General features: G+C 33.9%; 1 protein-coding gene across 3 annotated transcripts in view; it reads left to right on the top strand.

Moving 5' to 3' along the window:
• The window catches only part of SLC12A2 (solute carrier family 12 member 2), a 108,476-nt gene that overhangs the window by 31,428 nt on the left and 60,092 nt on the right, over positions 1 to 16,956 (top strand). For all 3 annotated transcript variants that reach the window (XM_030869740.2, XM_060296167.1, XM_060296168.1), the window contains exons 5-7: positions 12,969 to 13,108; positions 14,805 to 14,915; positions 15,488 to 15,596. In XM_030869740.2, the coding sequence (XP_030725600.1) occupies positions 12,969 to 13,108; positions 14,805 to 14,915; positions 15,488 to 15,596 (360 nt within the window). The remainder of the gene's footprint in view (positions 1 to 12,968; positions 13,109 to 14,804; positions 14,916 to 15,487; positions 15,597 to 16,956) is intronic.

The raw sequence follows: 16,956 nt of genomic DNA on the forward strand, positions 1-16,956 counted from the left end.
CAAGGAAGTATGAGAATATGGAGTGCATGAAGATGTGTCCCAGCAAAGTACCATATGTTGTTGCAGTTTTGCCTGAGTTCCCTCAAAATGATAGTTCACAGAGAGTAACTGACTATAGAGAAAAAAAAATTGGATTATACAATTTGGAATTCTCCTGTTATCATTTGTTCATAAATGACAAAGTAAATACATTTGCTGAAATAATGAAACCTATAGAAAAAGAGAAAGCCATTAATTTAAAGAAGTGACCAAATGCTTTGAAGCTTTGCTAGAAGGCATTCATTTTTCCCTTAGATCAGTTAGTGATGTTAGAAAGCTGGCTAATCCTTTATAGAATAATAAATGAGCTGCATCGTCTGCAGTGAAAGTTCCTGGAGATTCTTGCAATAAATATAAAACCCTGTGTCTCCTCTCCATCTGCTTTGTAGACTTGGAGATCCCTAACAGGATTTATTTTGGTTTCTTGGAAAAACGGTATTTCCACAAGGGAGAAAGTAGATATAGGTATAAAACTGGTGAGATTACATTGTATTCTGTATTCATGGTTCTAAATTGAAAGTATCAGTATGACTCACACATTTTATCCCAAAAGTATATATTTCTTAGCTCTGTCCACAAATACCACCTGTAACAAATGACCAGCCCAGTATCAGTGAACACCCTTAGTGCCCACATTGTGTATTTCCATTCAAAGGAACCAGGGAACCTTGGAGAAAGCATTGATTCCAGATCTGGATGGGAAATGTACTAGAGAAGTCTAGACATCTTTTCACATCAAAAAGTAAAGAAGGTAACAAAGCCTACTTTGTTTCATGTCAAAAGGACCAAGGAGCCAACTTGAAGAAACTAACACTGACTTAAATTTGCATAGAACAGCAATACTACTACTAATAGTAACTGATTTAAATGAAAACATAAAATCCCTAGGTTCACAGACATCACACACACACACAAATGTCATTTTCACCTTTGAAGAATGCTAGAGAACTAAAACTTATTTTGAAAATTGATAAAATCTAGTGTGAATCAAGTTTTCTGAGTGAAAACTCCTTACCTGAACTCATTGTAAGCAAAAAATTGATAAGAGATTTATCCTTTGGGTAATTTTTCTACAAAATAAGTGAAGAAGAAAAGGGAATATTCCAACTTTGTAAATGCTTTACTTAATAAGACTACCTGTGAAATATTGAATATGAATCACATCATGCCTATAGCTTCAGGAAGCATAGAGTATTCAGGGGAGAGAGGAACTTACAAATGACACTGTAGGATGACGACAGCAAATGCCAGACTAGGAATCTCTCTGGAACAAGGAATCCTTGTTCAATAAAACTTTCCAAGGAGCAAAAAACAGAGAGAGGGAATTATGGTTTAAAACAAACTTTAAGAGACTTAATGTATAGATGCAGTTTATTTGCTGTTCTTCACAATAAGCTTTTTATCTTTTTAGTAATATGGGACCAAGGGTGCCTGCATTGGATGCCCTCTAGCCCAACCACTGAGGACTTTATTTGTCTTCCTTCCTTGAAAGGGCTGCGTAAGAGGAGAGCAGTAGAGCTAGAGCTATCTGGAGGGTCAGGGTACAAAGACTTAGATAGGAGAAATGGAGGGATACTACGGGAACAGAGATGGGTCTGGAGACCCATCTTAATTTTCTGTGGACTGAAAGTTGACTATTAAGGGCATTAACAAGGAAGTATTTTATTCAAAATATTGCTGAGAGGTTGTGGCTGCTCTCTTTACTAATTTCTGTCTTAAGAGCCCTTTTGTAAACTTGAGTGCGTAGTTATTAATATAAAGAACTATTTTGAGGTAGTGCTTGACATTTTAATTTTATCTTGACTCTTAACTGAATTATGACATGTATTTTTGTATTAACACTGAATAATATTTTATTCTTGTTTTGTGAGGTATATGTACTTCCAACTCCATGTAAGTGTGTGAAATGTGTACTTTTCCTAGTGTTGTGTGATTTATGCCACAGCTAGTTAATGTTACTAAATAGCCTTAACGTTGGCTTTAACAGTACATTTTAGAGATTAAACAGGTACCAATCTAGAAAAGTGTAGTTTTTTAAAAAATATAAATTAACTGTCAACTTGTGAACAAATGTAATAGTGTCCAATTATGAAGTCTAGGATAAAAATAATATGGAAATATTCAGGGTTTCTGGGAAAAAAAGTAAAAACTTAGAAAATACAAGATTCTGAGTTTCAGTCTTGATTAGACTATAGTAATATGGGGGGGTTGCTATTTAAAGCTACTGGTGGCAGGTTAGAGAACCATCCCCTAGGCCCTCTGCCTCTACAGAATAAAACTAGCACCAGCAACTAGCTGATGGAGTCACTGGCATACTCCCTGCCCTAGCACACATATTCAGGCTCTACAGATTGTTGCACCTGGGAGCCCAGAGCTCTTTCCTGTTCTGCAAGTCCTCCCAGTGTCCTTGAGATCTTGGATTTTACAGAATTTCCTTGGACCGTGTGCAACAGGTTCTGCAACTTAGATGGCGCTGGCCAGCAGCCACTGTCACTCAGGTCTGCATTTCCTAGATTTCACAGACCAGAGTCTCTTCTGTTCTCAGATAATTAACCTCTGAATATCAACTCATCTGTGAAATACAGGACAACCACAGGCAACCTTTTATAAGTTGGAAATGTAAATTCTGCTTGTGGATTATAGTGTATTATGTGAACTGAGCAATAGAAGGGAACAGTTCTTCAACCACTTTCTGGTTTGGAGTATTAAAAGCAGAGGTCAGTACACTTTCACATAAAAGCCCAGGCTACATCAAATTTGTGATGGGCAGTTCTGAGAATCTAAAGTCAATAGAAATCTGCATAAGTGACTAAGATCAAATTTTTATATTCCTTGTATTTCAGTCAATCAACAGATAATTGTTGAGCACTTTGTGTCAGGCACTGGGTTTGTAACAGTGCAAGCCAGACAAGACCCTATTATTTTCTTGGAGCTTATGTTCAGATAATAGTGACAGTTATTTTTTGAGATCTAACTGCTAGGCATGGTACCATGGTCTTTGAAATACATTGTCTGATGTCATACAACATTGATGTTGCATTATGCAAAATTAAACAGCCTTTTTTTTAAACAAAATTAATTTTATGCAAATTCTACTGGTAAACCTTTTAAAAATGTCTGCAGTATGTCAGAATTACTGGTATCTTTTCCTTCTCTCTGAAATAATTGACCTCCTCACTTTTGTATATAGGTAAAGCCAAACCATTGGAAGTGAGGAAAACTAACATTTTTCACATCTTGTAAGTGACAGAAAGTACTCTCTGTATTGGTAAAAAATCAGATTATCATTGATTGTCAGATTTTTTTGTTTAGCCCATTGTATAACTTTATCAGTTCCTATCATTACCAACCAAGGAATTGTAAATTAGATTTCAGCTCTGTAGTTCTTTCCTTTTATTGCTAAATTATTTCAAATTGTAGTTTTTCAGATCAGTGAAATGTTTGAAGAAGCTGTAAAAAGCAGTTCTATAACAGTTGGGACTTCCTAGCAGTCCACTGGTTAGGACTCCTTACTTCCACTGGTTCGATTCCTGGTTGGGGAAATTAAGATGCCACATGGCCGAAAAAAAAAAAAAAAAAAAAAAAAAGAATAAAAGCAATTCTATAACTTATATTATGAGTTATTGGACTTAAACATAAACATTGTGTTTTCAGTTCAGTAAAGCACTACTTATGTACCACAAGTAACTCAAACGTGAATCTGGCAAGTAATTGTAAATAATTTGGCTTGGGTTTTCTCTTTGACTCATTTGGTGACCTTTCAATTTTGCCAGTCTTTAATGATTAAAAATACTTTAACTTGGTTCCCAAATTGTCTGCTGCAGAATTAGAGCTACATGTCTTTGATTTTAAAGTTTAACGTATTCAAGTGATCAGTCACAATGATAACATAGTACCGAATTATGGTCTGAAGATTACATGTTTGTCACTTCGCCTTTTCCTGTATGGCTTCATAATGGCAACGGAATAGAGGAAATTTACTGAATGTTAACAGGCAGATTCCTTGTTGTGTATTTGTTAACCAGGGTATTAGGATACATTTCCTAGAACAATAACTAAAATGGATGTTGAATCCATTTGGATCCATCATCACCCCATAGCATTCCTAAAGTTGTTCCTCAGAATTTTATACAAGGTGTCTTTGAATAAACTGTTAAGTGAGTGTACAGAAGTAGGTAGCTTACTGCTCTGACAAAGGATTCTGGAGTATTTGCTAATCATACCAGATGAACTCTGAAGAGTAATTGCTGAATAGTTTTCTTTCTATACTCAAATCTTCTGCCCAGTGTTTTGGAGGGTATTTATTGAGTTTATTTTATTGTGGTTTCCTACTATTGAGCTTTGAGTTCTTTATATATTTTGCATACAAGACCTTTTTTGGTATGATTTGCATTTTACCTTGTATCATGTATGTATTAGTCAGGGTTCTCCAGAGAAACAGAACCAATAGGAAGTGTACATAGGTAGAAAGAATAATTGGAAGGAGTTGAGTCATGTGATTGCAGAGGCTGGGAAGCCCAAAATATTCAAGAGTGAACCAGCAGTCTGAGGACTCAGGAATGAGCTGATGCTGCAGTTTAATCTGAAGGCCATCAGGCTGAATATCCAGGAATGGCCTGAGTTCACATGTGAAGGCTTATCTACTATAGAATTCTCTTTTGTTGGAGAGGGGATGTCTGTCTTCGTTCTATTTAGGCCTTCAGCTGATTGAATGAGGCTCACACAAATTATGGAGGGCAATCTGCTTTACTCATAGTCCATCAATTTATATGTAAATCTCAGCCCAACACCCTCACAGAAGCATCTAGAATAATGTTTGACCACATATCTGGGCTCTAGGGCCCAGCGAGATTGACACATAAAATTAACCATCACATTGTCATTTCACAAAACTGTTTAAAACTGGAGCTTATTACCTTTCAGACTTTATTAAATTTTAAATGTGTTCATTTTTCTACCTCGTAGTTGTAGTTTGTATTTTAAATTGAATGGGCTTCAAGCTAATCTTTGAAAGAAATTAATTTTGATAGAAAATGTGTGTCAAAGTTTGGTTTTGTTCAGAGATTGTTACCCACAACCTTGAGTCACTGAGGATGTCCTAGACCACATGCTTGCTGTGATTTTTCAGCATCACAATGGACAGTAAGATTTGTTGTCCAACTTTTGTCTAAGAGTGAGCATTAGTTACAATAAATGAAGATTAAATAGTCCAAAAGAAATTAACTTGGAGTTGAACAGGTTTGTTAGTGTTTCTAAAAATTCAAATATTTTTCACATTAATATGAAACATTTAGTCCACCTTAGCACATAGAGCCATATGGTGCTAATTGAGCCATGTGTGATTTATTTTTATTTTTATTGAGATATAATTGACATACAACACTGTACAAGTTTAATAGGGCATAAAATGACTTGACTTATATATATTTTAATAATTACCACATTGTTTAGTGAACATCCATCATCTGTTATAGATACCAAAGGGAAAAATTTTTTTTTCTTTGTGATGAGAACTTTTAAGAGCCACATGTGGTTTAAGAAATGTCTGTTTTGTGGCATAGTTATTAGACAAACATCCAGAGTGCCTGGTCAAAATTTAATCAATACTGCTCCTACCATCCTGCGTATAGTTGTTTGGGTTTTTTATCTTTGTGCATATTACTTTAAAGGTTCTATGTAGTTTGAGTTGAAGTCAGTTGTTGTGAGTATTCGTGAAAGCTGTATCTGATAATGCCCCTTTCCAGAAATCTCCTTTTGAAGTCTAACATATATGATTACTTCCTGCTATCTCATTTTGACTATGGTACAATTTAAAAAATGTTAGTTGTTGACAGTTGATTTATAGCATATTAAATAAGCATTATTGAAGTAAAATTCACATGTAGTGAAATGCACAGATTTTAAGTTTACAGTTCTGTGAGTTTTCATAAGCATGTAAACCTGCGTAACATCTAGCTCAATCAAAACATGGAATATTTCCATCACACTGGAAAGTTTCTTGACAATCAGATCCTCACTGGTAGCCCAGGCTGGATTATACAGAAGGTACTCTTTTTATGTCTCATCTCTTTCACCTAACATAATGTCTTTGGAATACATCCATTTTAGTAGTTTGTTCATTTTTGTTACTGTGTAGTATTCCATTTTATCACTATAAAATTTGTAATAGTAAAAAATGTGTTTATTTAGTGCCTATTGATGGACATTTGGGCTATTTTTTAGTATGAGTTTATTATGAATAAGCTGACATGAACATTCTTGTACAAGTCTTTGTGGTTTTGTATGTTTTTGTTCATTTTGGGACACTACCTAGGAATGACTTCTTGATTCATGGGGTAGGTATACTTTTCATTTATAAGAAACTGCCAAGTGATTTTCTACAGTGGTCGTACCATTTTATACTCCCATCAGCAATATATGAGACTACCAGTTTTTCCACATTCTTGCCAACACTTGTTACAGCTTTCTAATTATAGCTGTGTTTATGGAGGTTTAATAGTGTCTTACCGCCACTGCATTTCCCTGATGATTAATGATGATGATGATAAGCATCTTTTCACGTGCTTGTGACCACTTGTATATCTTACCTTGTAATATTTTCATATCTTTGGCCAGTTTTTAAAGTGGGTTATCTTTTTGTTTCTGATTTGGAGGAATTTTTAAAAATATCTTCTGGATACAAGTCTTATGTCTAACATGTATTGTGTATATTTTTCCTAGTGTGTGACTTGCATCATCTTTTTTTATCGTTTTCTAAATCATGTCTTTTGAAGAGGAAACGTTTACCATTTTGAGGAAGCCCAGATTCTCAGATTTATTTATCTATTTAATTTATTGACTAGTGCTTTTATTGTTCTGTCTTGAAATCTTTGCTTATCCCAAGGTCATGATGATATTTCCCTATGTTTTCCCTTAGAATCTTTATGGTTTATTTTTCGATTCTTAACTATGAATAGCCTCACATTATGTGAGACAGAGATTGTTCTTCTCTCCCCTACTCTTATCCCCCCATATAGATAGCCACTTCTTCCAGCACCATTTGTCAACCAACTATCTATTCCATGTTGAATTAGTTTTGGTACTGTTGTTGAAAGATCAGTTTTCTGTGTATTGTCCGTATTGTATCCTGTTCCACTGATTTGCTTGTTTATTCTCTTATGCCAGTTATTCTAAGACTACCCTGTTTTGATTGCTTAGCTTTATATGTCCTAAGTCTTTCAACTCTGTTCTTTTTCAAAATTGTTTTGGCTCTTCTAGGTTCTTTGTATTTCCATATAAATTTTTGAATTAGCAATATCAATTTCTACAAAAACAAAAAACCTTGCTGGGGCTTTGGAATTTCACTCTTAAAAAATCTTTTTGGGAAGAATGGTCATGTTAACAATATTGAATCTTCCAATCTCTAAACATGCTATATCTCTCCATTTATTTAGGTCTTTGGTTCTCTCAGTAATGTTGTATATTTTCAGTATACAAGTCTTGCATGTTTTGTTAAATTTACCCATCAGTCATGTTTTTCATCTGGTAAATGGTATTTGTAAATTTCATTTTCCAATTTTTTTATGATTGTGTATAGAAATGCAATAGACTTTCATATCTTGGTTCTCTATTCTGTGACTTTGCTAAACATAAACAGTCATGTCATCTGTGAATAGAGATGGTTTATACTCTTTCTTTCCAATCTTTAGTATTTTCCTCTCTCCCTCTTTCTCTCCCTCTCTTTTTTCACACTGTTCAATTAGGTAGGACCTCCAATACCATGGTGAATAGAAGTGGTGAGAATAAACATCCTTGCCTGTTCCCAGTTTTAGAGGGATTGAGTTCAATATATCACTATTAAGATGTTAACTATGGAGTTTTGGAAGATGTCATTTGTCAGATTGAGACAGTTCTGTTTCTGAATTGCTGACTGTTTATTATGAATGGATGTTGAATTTTGTCATGATTTTTTCTACATCTGTTGAAATGGTTATATGAGTTTCTTCTCTTATTCTGTTATTATCACAAATTATATGATATTCTGAATCTTAATAACCTAGCATTTGTGGCATAAACCCCACAAAGATCAAAGATATATTTGGTCAAAGATACTATGCTTTCTGCTACTTTTTACTTGCTAACATTTTGTTAAAGATTTTTTAATCTATGATCATGAGGAATATTTGTCTAAAATTTTCTGTAATAAACTTTGTCAGGTTTTGGCGTTAGGATTATGCTAAACTCATAAGGGGTGTTGGCTAGTATTCCTTCATCCTCAGTTTTCTGAAACAGTTTTTGTAAAATTGATCTTATTTCTTCCTCAACAATGGAGCTACCTGTGCCTATGGTTGTATATGTGTGTGTGTGTGTGTGTGTGTGTGTGTGTGTATTACAAATTTAATTTCTTTGATAGCTATAGGATTATTTCAGTTTACTGTTCTTGTTATAGTTTTGGCAGGTTTTTCAAGGAGTTTGCCTATTTTGGCCTTATTGATTTTTCTTTATTGTTTTCTGCATCAGTGGTTTTAACCCTTTATTATTTTTTTATACTTTAGGTTTACTTACTTCTGCTTTCTTAACGTAGAAGCTTAGATCATTGATTTCACCTTATTTATTTATTTATTTTTAATTGAAGTATCATTTTTTAATATAAGAATTTAAAACTATAAATTTCCCTGTAATTCCTGTTTTAGATATATCCCACTAATTTTGATATGTTTTCTTTTCATTATCATTCAATTCAAAATGCTTTTTAATTTCCCTGTGGTTTATTCTTTTACTAGTGGGTTACTTAAAAGTGTGTTGCATAATTTAGAAATATTTAGGGGAAGTCTATACATTTAATTTAACACTGTTGTGGTCAGTAATACTGTCTCATTTCAATTCTTTGAAATTTATAGTGACTTACTTTATGGCCAGTAATCATATGGCTCTTGATTAACCTAGTCAGTGTTTTGGTTGTTGATTTGAAATCCAGTGAGAGCTTCAGGGGCATGTGTCCCCAGATCAATGTGTAGTAATAATGGAACCCAGTGTATATAGTATTGTCATTACTTAAGTATCTCTCGTACCTGACTCATTGATGTCTTCTACACTCAGGAGACAAGGCATTTTATGGCCAAATTATGAGAGTCCATGAGGGTATTTTTTCCATATTGACTTCCCGTGTTTGCTTGAGCAGTAGATTTTTTGTAAATAAAATAGTTATTTTTTCTATTGTTGCCTCTTAATTCATCATAATTTTTTTCATACTCTTCAGCTTATTCAATGATAATAAAAAGGCTAATTTAATTATACCTACTGTACCAAGTAAGCACACAAGTCAGAGAGACCTGAGTTTAAGCCTACTTCTTCCCTTACTACTTGCATGACATTGGTCAAGTTATTTAACTTCTCTAAGCTTTAATTTTCGTATATGTAAATGGGAATGGTAATAGTATAGTTGTCCCTTGAACAACACATAGGTTAGAGGTGCTGATGACCCCTGTTCAGTCGAAAATCCATGTATAACATTGAAGTCCCCCAAAACTTAACTAATAGACTGTTGACCAGAAGTCTTGCAGATAACATAAACCATCAATTAACACATATTTTGTATATATGTATTATATACTGCATTCTTACAATAAAGTAAGCTAGAGAAAATAAAATGTTATTAAGAAAATCCTAGGGAGGAAAAGGTACATTTACACTACTGTACTGATCCCATATGTTTTATATCATCTGTTTGCAAGATGTATCATCTGTCACTGCCTACATCAATATTGTCTTATATAATACAAAACACTGTGTAGTGTATGTTACACATATTACTAACACTAGAGATAAATATGAAAAGATTCACTTTGCTGTACACCTGAAACTAACATAAGATTGTAAATCAGCTATCCTCCAACAAAAAATTTTTTTTAAATATGAGAAATTAAAAAAACATTAAAAAAAGAGAGGCTAATGTGGAAAAAGAAATTTATATTTACTTACAGGTATAACAATTCATACATTGATAACAAAGAGGCAGCAATATGATTGCTTTATTGTAACCCAGTATAATGATACGATTGTGTCAGGATAGCCTAGCCTATACACTGAGTGAATCATTGTACAATTTTTATGGCATATAGCAGTACAGTCATATTCATAATACAGTATTGTTAACATTGTAACATTTTAAAAAAACATTTATCTGTGATGATAGTTTCTCTAATTAGAAGGAGTGAGGGGAAATACGGCACATACTGAATGGTAATTAATTCTCTGAGAGCAAAGTTACATAAAACACTAAGAAAATTAACACATTAATTTTATATTAAATATCACTCAACTCATACCTATGTAAGGATAGACTGGTATTCACATATATTTTATGCATTCATGACATACGTAACCTTGTCTTAATCTTTTCAATATTTCTATGCTGTGTGATTCGTCTGTGAGTTTTTTCAAATTGTTGCAAATCTCCAAAAAGTTTTTCAATATATTTGTTGAAAAACATCCACGTATAAGTGGACCTGCACAGTGCAAACCTGTGTCATGCAAGAGTCAATTGTACTTGCTAGAATTAAGTTAAAAATTTAATAAAATTTAAATTTAACAAAAATTTTAATTTAAGATGCCACTCTATGCTGATTAGTAAATAGACCAGTCTTTCAGAGTAGTAGATCTTTTATGCTATCTATTTTGTTGCTAAGGAAAAAAAAGGGGGAGAAAGCTGCTCTTAAAACTGGTTACCTCTAGGATGCAGGAATGGAAGTGAGAAGAAATAGGGCAGAGTACTTTTGCTTTTCATCAGGAATTTAAAGTATAGGACGATAAGCAGATGCTTTTATATTCTTCATGTGTAACTTTTTCTTAAAAAAAATAAAAATCTTTTAAAAAGTAATGAAACTGGGTCCTAGGTTTTAAGTTTAGGTATCCCAATTGGAAGACGATTTTTAAATAGTTCTGAAATGTCAGAATTTGTTACTTATATTCATTTCCCTTCCGATTATCTTTATTCATATAAAGAATATTCATATTTCCCTTCCCATTATCTTTACCCATGTTAAATGCCCCTTAAGATAGATATTTTTGGGGGGCTTCCCTGGTGGTGCAGTGGTTAAGAATCCGCCTGCCAATGCAGGGGACATGGGTTTGAGCCCTGGTCCGGGAAGATCCCACATGCCGCAGAGCAGCTAAGCCCGTGCACCACAACTACTGAGCCCGCACTCTAGAGTCCACGAGCCACAACTACTGAGCCCGCGTGCCACAACTACTGAAGCCCGTGTGCCTAGAGCCCATGCTCCGCAACAAGAGAAGCCACCGCGATGAGAAGCCCCCGTACCACAACGAAGAGTAGCCCCCGCTCGCGGCAGCTAGAGAAAAGCCTGTGCACAGCAACAAAGGCCCAATGCAGCCAAAATAAAATTAAATTAAATAAATAAATTTTAAAAAGAAGATATATATTTTTTTAGTAATAGAAAGATTTGAAATTTCATAAAATCAAAACTTTAAACACATTACAAATGAATTCCATGATTTATAGGCTCTCTTGGTGATATTTCTCATTCTAAAGTTTGTATTGTCAACTACTGAAGCACGTGAATGGTTGACTGATTTCAATTAACCTTTTATTGTGACTTAGTTTTCTTATCTATAAAATCGGGATAGATAATACTTTTCTTAATTCATTATTGGTATTGGGATTAAATGAAATAATTTACATGAATTTTGAAAACATGTTTGTTAAATGTAGGCTGTGATTAATTATATTCCAGGGATTTTCCTTGTGATTAATTAAACTTGTCATTATATAAGTCCATTAGAATTTTTAGTGTTCAGAAAGATTTGGGGGAAATTTTTAAGTCATTTCATCTCATAAATAAAGTGAGACTAATACTAAATGGTCAGGTTGCAATTCTTTTTCTTCAGAATTTTCAAGATGATAAAAATTATTAATTAGTAAAGTGAATTACTAAGGTAGTTTTGTTGGATAGGTTTAAAGTATATAATATTTTGAGAAACTTGATAAAAATTAACTACAAAACCTATTACAGATATTTCCAAAATAAAGTTTGCACATTTAGTACTTTATTAAATTGTAGAATCTGTTGTTGCGTTTGTCTTCATTATACTGGGAAAGCAGTAGAAATAAATATTAAGCTGTTTAATGGCATTTCATTATATGGTCTTAAGAATAAATACTTCATCAGTGTCTAGAAAATGTATATAACTTACTGTAACTTCATTATTATTAAAACTAAGTTTTGATTATGACCTAGAGGCCAAAAGTAAATTAGAATTTTAGGAGAGCTCTTAGTGACTTCAACTAAGCATTAGACTGACTCAAAATCATCATACTGATTTGTTTTTCAAGTTAGAAAAATACTTGCTTCATGACAGCTTATTTAATGTCTTTGTCTACTCTGCCATTTAGGCAGGATTTATTAGAATACAAACTATTAATATATCTGTTAAGGGTGCCAGTATGTGCTATCCTTTAAGTTTCTTCTGATACTTTCTTTTTTGCCTTAGTATTCACGTTACCAGCAAATTACCACACTAATTTAAGTAACTGGAATCATGTCGATTGTGAATTTAAATGTTACATTAAGATTAAAACTATTACTTAGAAAATCATTGGGAAATGATCTTGGTGTCTCTGAATATGAGGAAGAGGCTGTTACCCATTTTAATCTAAGTTTTAGAAGAGAAAGATATTTAAATAGCAGGATGATTTTATATTTAACATGAGGAGAATTCTCTGGATATTCAGAACTGTTATGAATGAAGTGGGTTGTAAAGAATTCTTTCTGGGTGTTTCTTCCTAAAAATATGCTCATCCACTTGCCTGTGGGTTTAACTGCTGTGTTCACTGGTGGCATGTGCTTTGTGAAGTCTTGTATAATTAAAAGGATTGACATTTAAAATTCTAACATTAGTACTTTTGGTGTGTTTTTTTTCCTTTTCTTTAGGAGGAGCATATTATTTAATATCTAGAAGTCTAGGGCCAGAATTTGGTGGTGCAATTGGCCTGATCTTCGCTTTTGCCAATGCTGTTGCAGTTGCTATGTATGTGGTTGGATTTGCCGAAACTGTGGTGGAGTTGCTTAAGGTAATTCACCTTTTTCCAGTCATATGTTTCCCAAATCTTTATTGAGGGTTTATGTGCCGCTTACCATATATGATACTAGGAAAGCAGCAAGGAATATGAAACTCGCCTTTCAAGATGTTTAGTATGGGAGATAGACAAAAAAATTTATTATAGAGTGTCAGAAATGGCTAACTGTAGGGGGCCGTGGCAACACGAGGGGGATCACTTAGTATACCATCCAGGAGTGGGGTGTCAGAGGAGTGTCAAGGCAGGGTTTTCCAAGGAAAGGAGTCTAGCCATTAGCAGGCAGATAGGAGAGGTAAAGTATGGTATGAGGGGAATAGGGAAGAAAAGGAAACAGATCTAGAAGGAATAGAGTATGATATATTAAAAAAGAAAAACAGAATATTTCAGTATGGCTGGAGCACTAAGTGGCAAGAGATGTAAGATGAGAGGGAGAAAAAAGGATCATGCCAGGAAGGGTTTTATTTGCTCTTAAATTTGAATCTTACCTTGACTGGAGTTGTGGATCCATGATAATCAGATTTGGGGCCTAAAGAAATATCTGACCACAGTTATAGAGAATGTATTTGAGGGATCACAACTGGAGATGGAGACCATTTAAAAGGTTATTGTAGCTGTCCTGAGAGGAGATGGTGGCTAATATTAAACCAGTGACCAGTGAGGCTGGAGAGATGTGGGTGTATTTGAGAGATTTTTAAAAAGTTGAGTAAGTGGACTTGATGAATGAGATGTGGGAAATTAGAGAAAGAGAAAGGAAGATTTAGACGGATGGTGATGCCATTTACTGTGAGAGAGGATGCAGAACATTTTCGTTTTGGATGTCTAATTTGGTATATCTAAGTAGTATATCTAAGTAGAGCTGGCCAGAAAGTGGTTGATAATATTGCTCTGGAGTTGAGAAGAGAACTTGTTTGAAAAGAGTAATTAGTATGTGTGTAGTTAAAGCAGTACAAGTGAAATAGGATTCAGTATTATTAAATGAGAGGAACCTTGAGTGACACCTATAGTTGTCATGTTAGGTTGTAACTGTTCATCTACTGTAGTACATGGTATGTTAGGAAGTGTGACATCTGAAAGGACTGACTCTTGCATTGACCTTAGCTGTGTAGGCCAAAGAGACAAAGCAAAGGAAGTAAGAAAGCGGTGTAATCATTAAGAATTCATATTCATTCATTGTTTAATTTAGTATATGTTTTTGATGTCATTGATATTTAGCCACAAGTAATTTTGCTCTTAGAATGGATTGGTGTGATTTGGACAGCTGCATGATAGTGTGTTCATCTCTTTTCCTTATGCAACATAAGAGACCATTAAAAGAATGAGCTCACTAACCACAATGAATGCAAAATATATTTCTGCTTTGTAACTTTAAAAAATCCTATTAGTACTACTTAGTCATATTATGATTTTTTTCCTTACTTGTTAGCAATTCTTTTTTATATTTGAGTCTGTATAAAATACAGCAGCGTTAATAATTTGATCATATTTTTGATGTCTTCAGCTGCTTGAATGACACCTTAATAGTAAACAGTAATTCATTCCTTTTCCCTAGGTCTCTCTATTCATTCCTTAAGTAGGCATTTATTCAACTTCTGCATGTGAGGCACTGTGATAGTTCTAAAACTTTCAAAGAGAATTGAAGAATTTATCTGAACTAACTAATACTGCTCATCCTATTATTTTCTTTTTGTAGGAACATTCCATACTTATGATAGATGAAATCAATGATATCCGAATTATTGGAGCCATTACAGTGGTAATCCTTTTAGGTATCTCAGTAGCTGGAATGGAGTGGGAGGCAAAAGTAAGTAGTGATATCATTGGAACATTTGTAAATGTTGAATGTACAAACTTTTAGACCTTGTGTTTTAGGAATGTTCTAAGGTGTAGTAATATTTTCAGATTTTGAAGGTTCCTAAGTGGCCATTTTCAAAGAAGTTCACGTATAAGATCATTTTCTATTTGGCGACGTAGTGAGGATTTGGAGATAACAGTCATTTTAAGAGGTAATCAGAGTATGTAGGAAAAAAAAGAATTATGGGGTATGTCAGAGGGATTAGTAAAGGTAATATAAGTACTGTGATTTTTTTCCTATATTTTTAAAGTTTCTGTTATTTGTTAACAGGACATGCACATCTTTAATTCATTTCAGAAATATATGGCCTGATCCTACTTTTGCTATTCATTTTGGATAGTTCTTTAAAGATTGTTCATTTAACAAAAATTTATTAAGCACCTGCTTTGTGCTTGGCATTGTGTGAGGCACCAAGGAAACAAGACAGAAGCTTTCCCTCATGGAAGTTATATTCTAGTCGAACTGAATTAATGTATAGACATGATATATTTGATTTTGATTTTTCACGTTTAAAATTTCAGGCTCAGATTGTGCTTTTGGTGATTCTACTACTTGCTATTGCTGATTTCATCATAGGAACATTTATCCCATTGGAGAGCAAGAAACCCAAAGGTTTCTTTGGTTATAAGTGTAAGTAAGAAAGAGAATTTTTTTTAAAGGTGCATATTACAGCATTCTAGTGTTAAATAAATTTAGTACATTTTACATAGTTCGTAATGTAATTGAGTTTGGCGTAGTGACTAACAGTAATTGACTTTCCAGTTTAGTTTGGTTCCTCTATGTTTGTTGTGTAACTGGAGTAAAAAAAAATCACTTTTATTTACATCTTTCATTTCTGATTACTAGCAACAAAAAGTGATAGAATATAGAGAAATCAGTGCTATTGAGGAAAAGTGCTTTTGTTCTCTTCTCATTTGGAGAATTTGTTACTGAAATTGTAAGTTTTGTTCTAACATCACTTTTTCATTCTTTTAGTTGTATTTAAACACAATAATCTAAAAGTGCCTAAGACTGTGAAAGCAACTAGAAATATTAGTTTCTTGGTATAATTGCAACCTAAGTTTTTCTACAGTTTACATTATTAATTGTGTGAGAATTTTCCAGTTTTTATCTTCCATACCCTCTTTCAGTCTGCATCTAATTTTCACTACAGGTGAAATTTACTTGTCACTTATTGTTTCCTAAAGTGTCTTTCTGCATCTCCTCTTCTCCCCACTCCCTCCATTGAGCACCCGTTCTGAACCTATCTCTGCAAGGTAGAATGAAAGCCAGAAAGAATAGTTGCAGTAGCATCAGAGGTGCTTATCACTTAGGGTAATAGGTGTGTCTGTCTTAAATTGACAAAAACTCCTTGTTTTGAAGCCTTAGAAGGAAAAGCCTAGCTTCACTTCTCCTGAGTTGTTTAGCCCAGAGCTATGCATACAGATTTGTGAAAAGATGCAGAATGTACAATAAATCAATGCACTTCTTCCTTCAGAAAGTCTTACTGGAAAAAAATTAGTTGACTAAATTTTGGATCCTAGAGACCTAGTTGATTTACCTTCTGGTGTAAGCTCCTTAATCTAATTGCCGACTGGTAACACCACACCATCCTTGGAACATATATGAGTTGCGCTTGTTTGGCCTATGTCTGACACTGACTTGGCTGGGCAGTTTTCACATAATAGTTGTTTCAAGGTGCTTACCTTAAGCAAGAACACCTGCCTGCAATAATTTTACCTACTCATCCTGAGTTGATAGATAGTGTGATGTCTGTTCTGGTTACTAGCGCTTATGCCTACTTCTGAAACCAGGCACTAAATGTCTAATCATGATTTCCTGAATTAGGGGAAGAGGTGTCTTTTAGGCATGCCAGAAGTGAAGGTTAGTATTATTAGTTAGATAATTTTCTGTATTTCGTTCTCTCATAAATTGTATTTGTGACATTTCTTCTAATTATGAATGTGTTTTTTACTTAAATTTTTTTTACATTATAGACTTTTGAACATTC

The sequence above is a fragment of the Globicephala melas genome, chromosome 3 (assembly GCF_963455315.2).
Source record: "Globicephala melas chromosome 3, mGloMel1.2, whole genome shotgun sequence".
Classification (NCBI taxonomy): Eukaryota; Metazoa; Chordata; class Mammalia; order Artiodactyla; family Delphinidae; genus Globicephala; species Globicephala melas.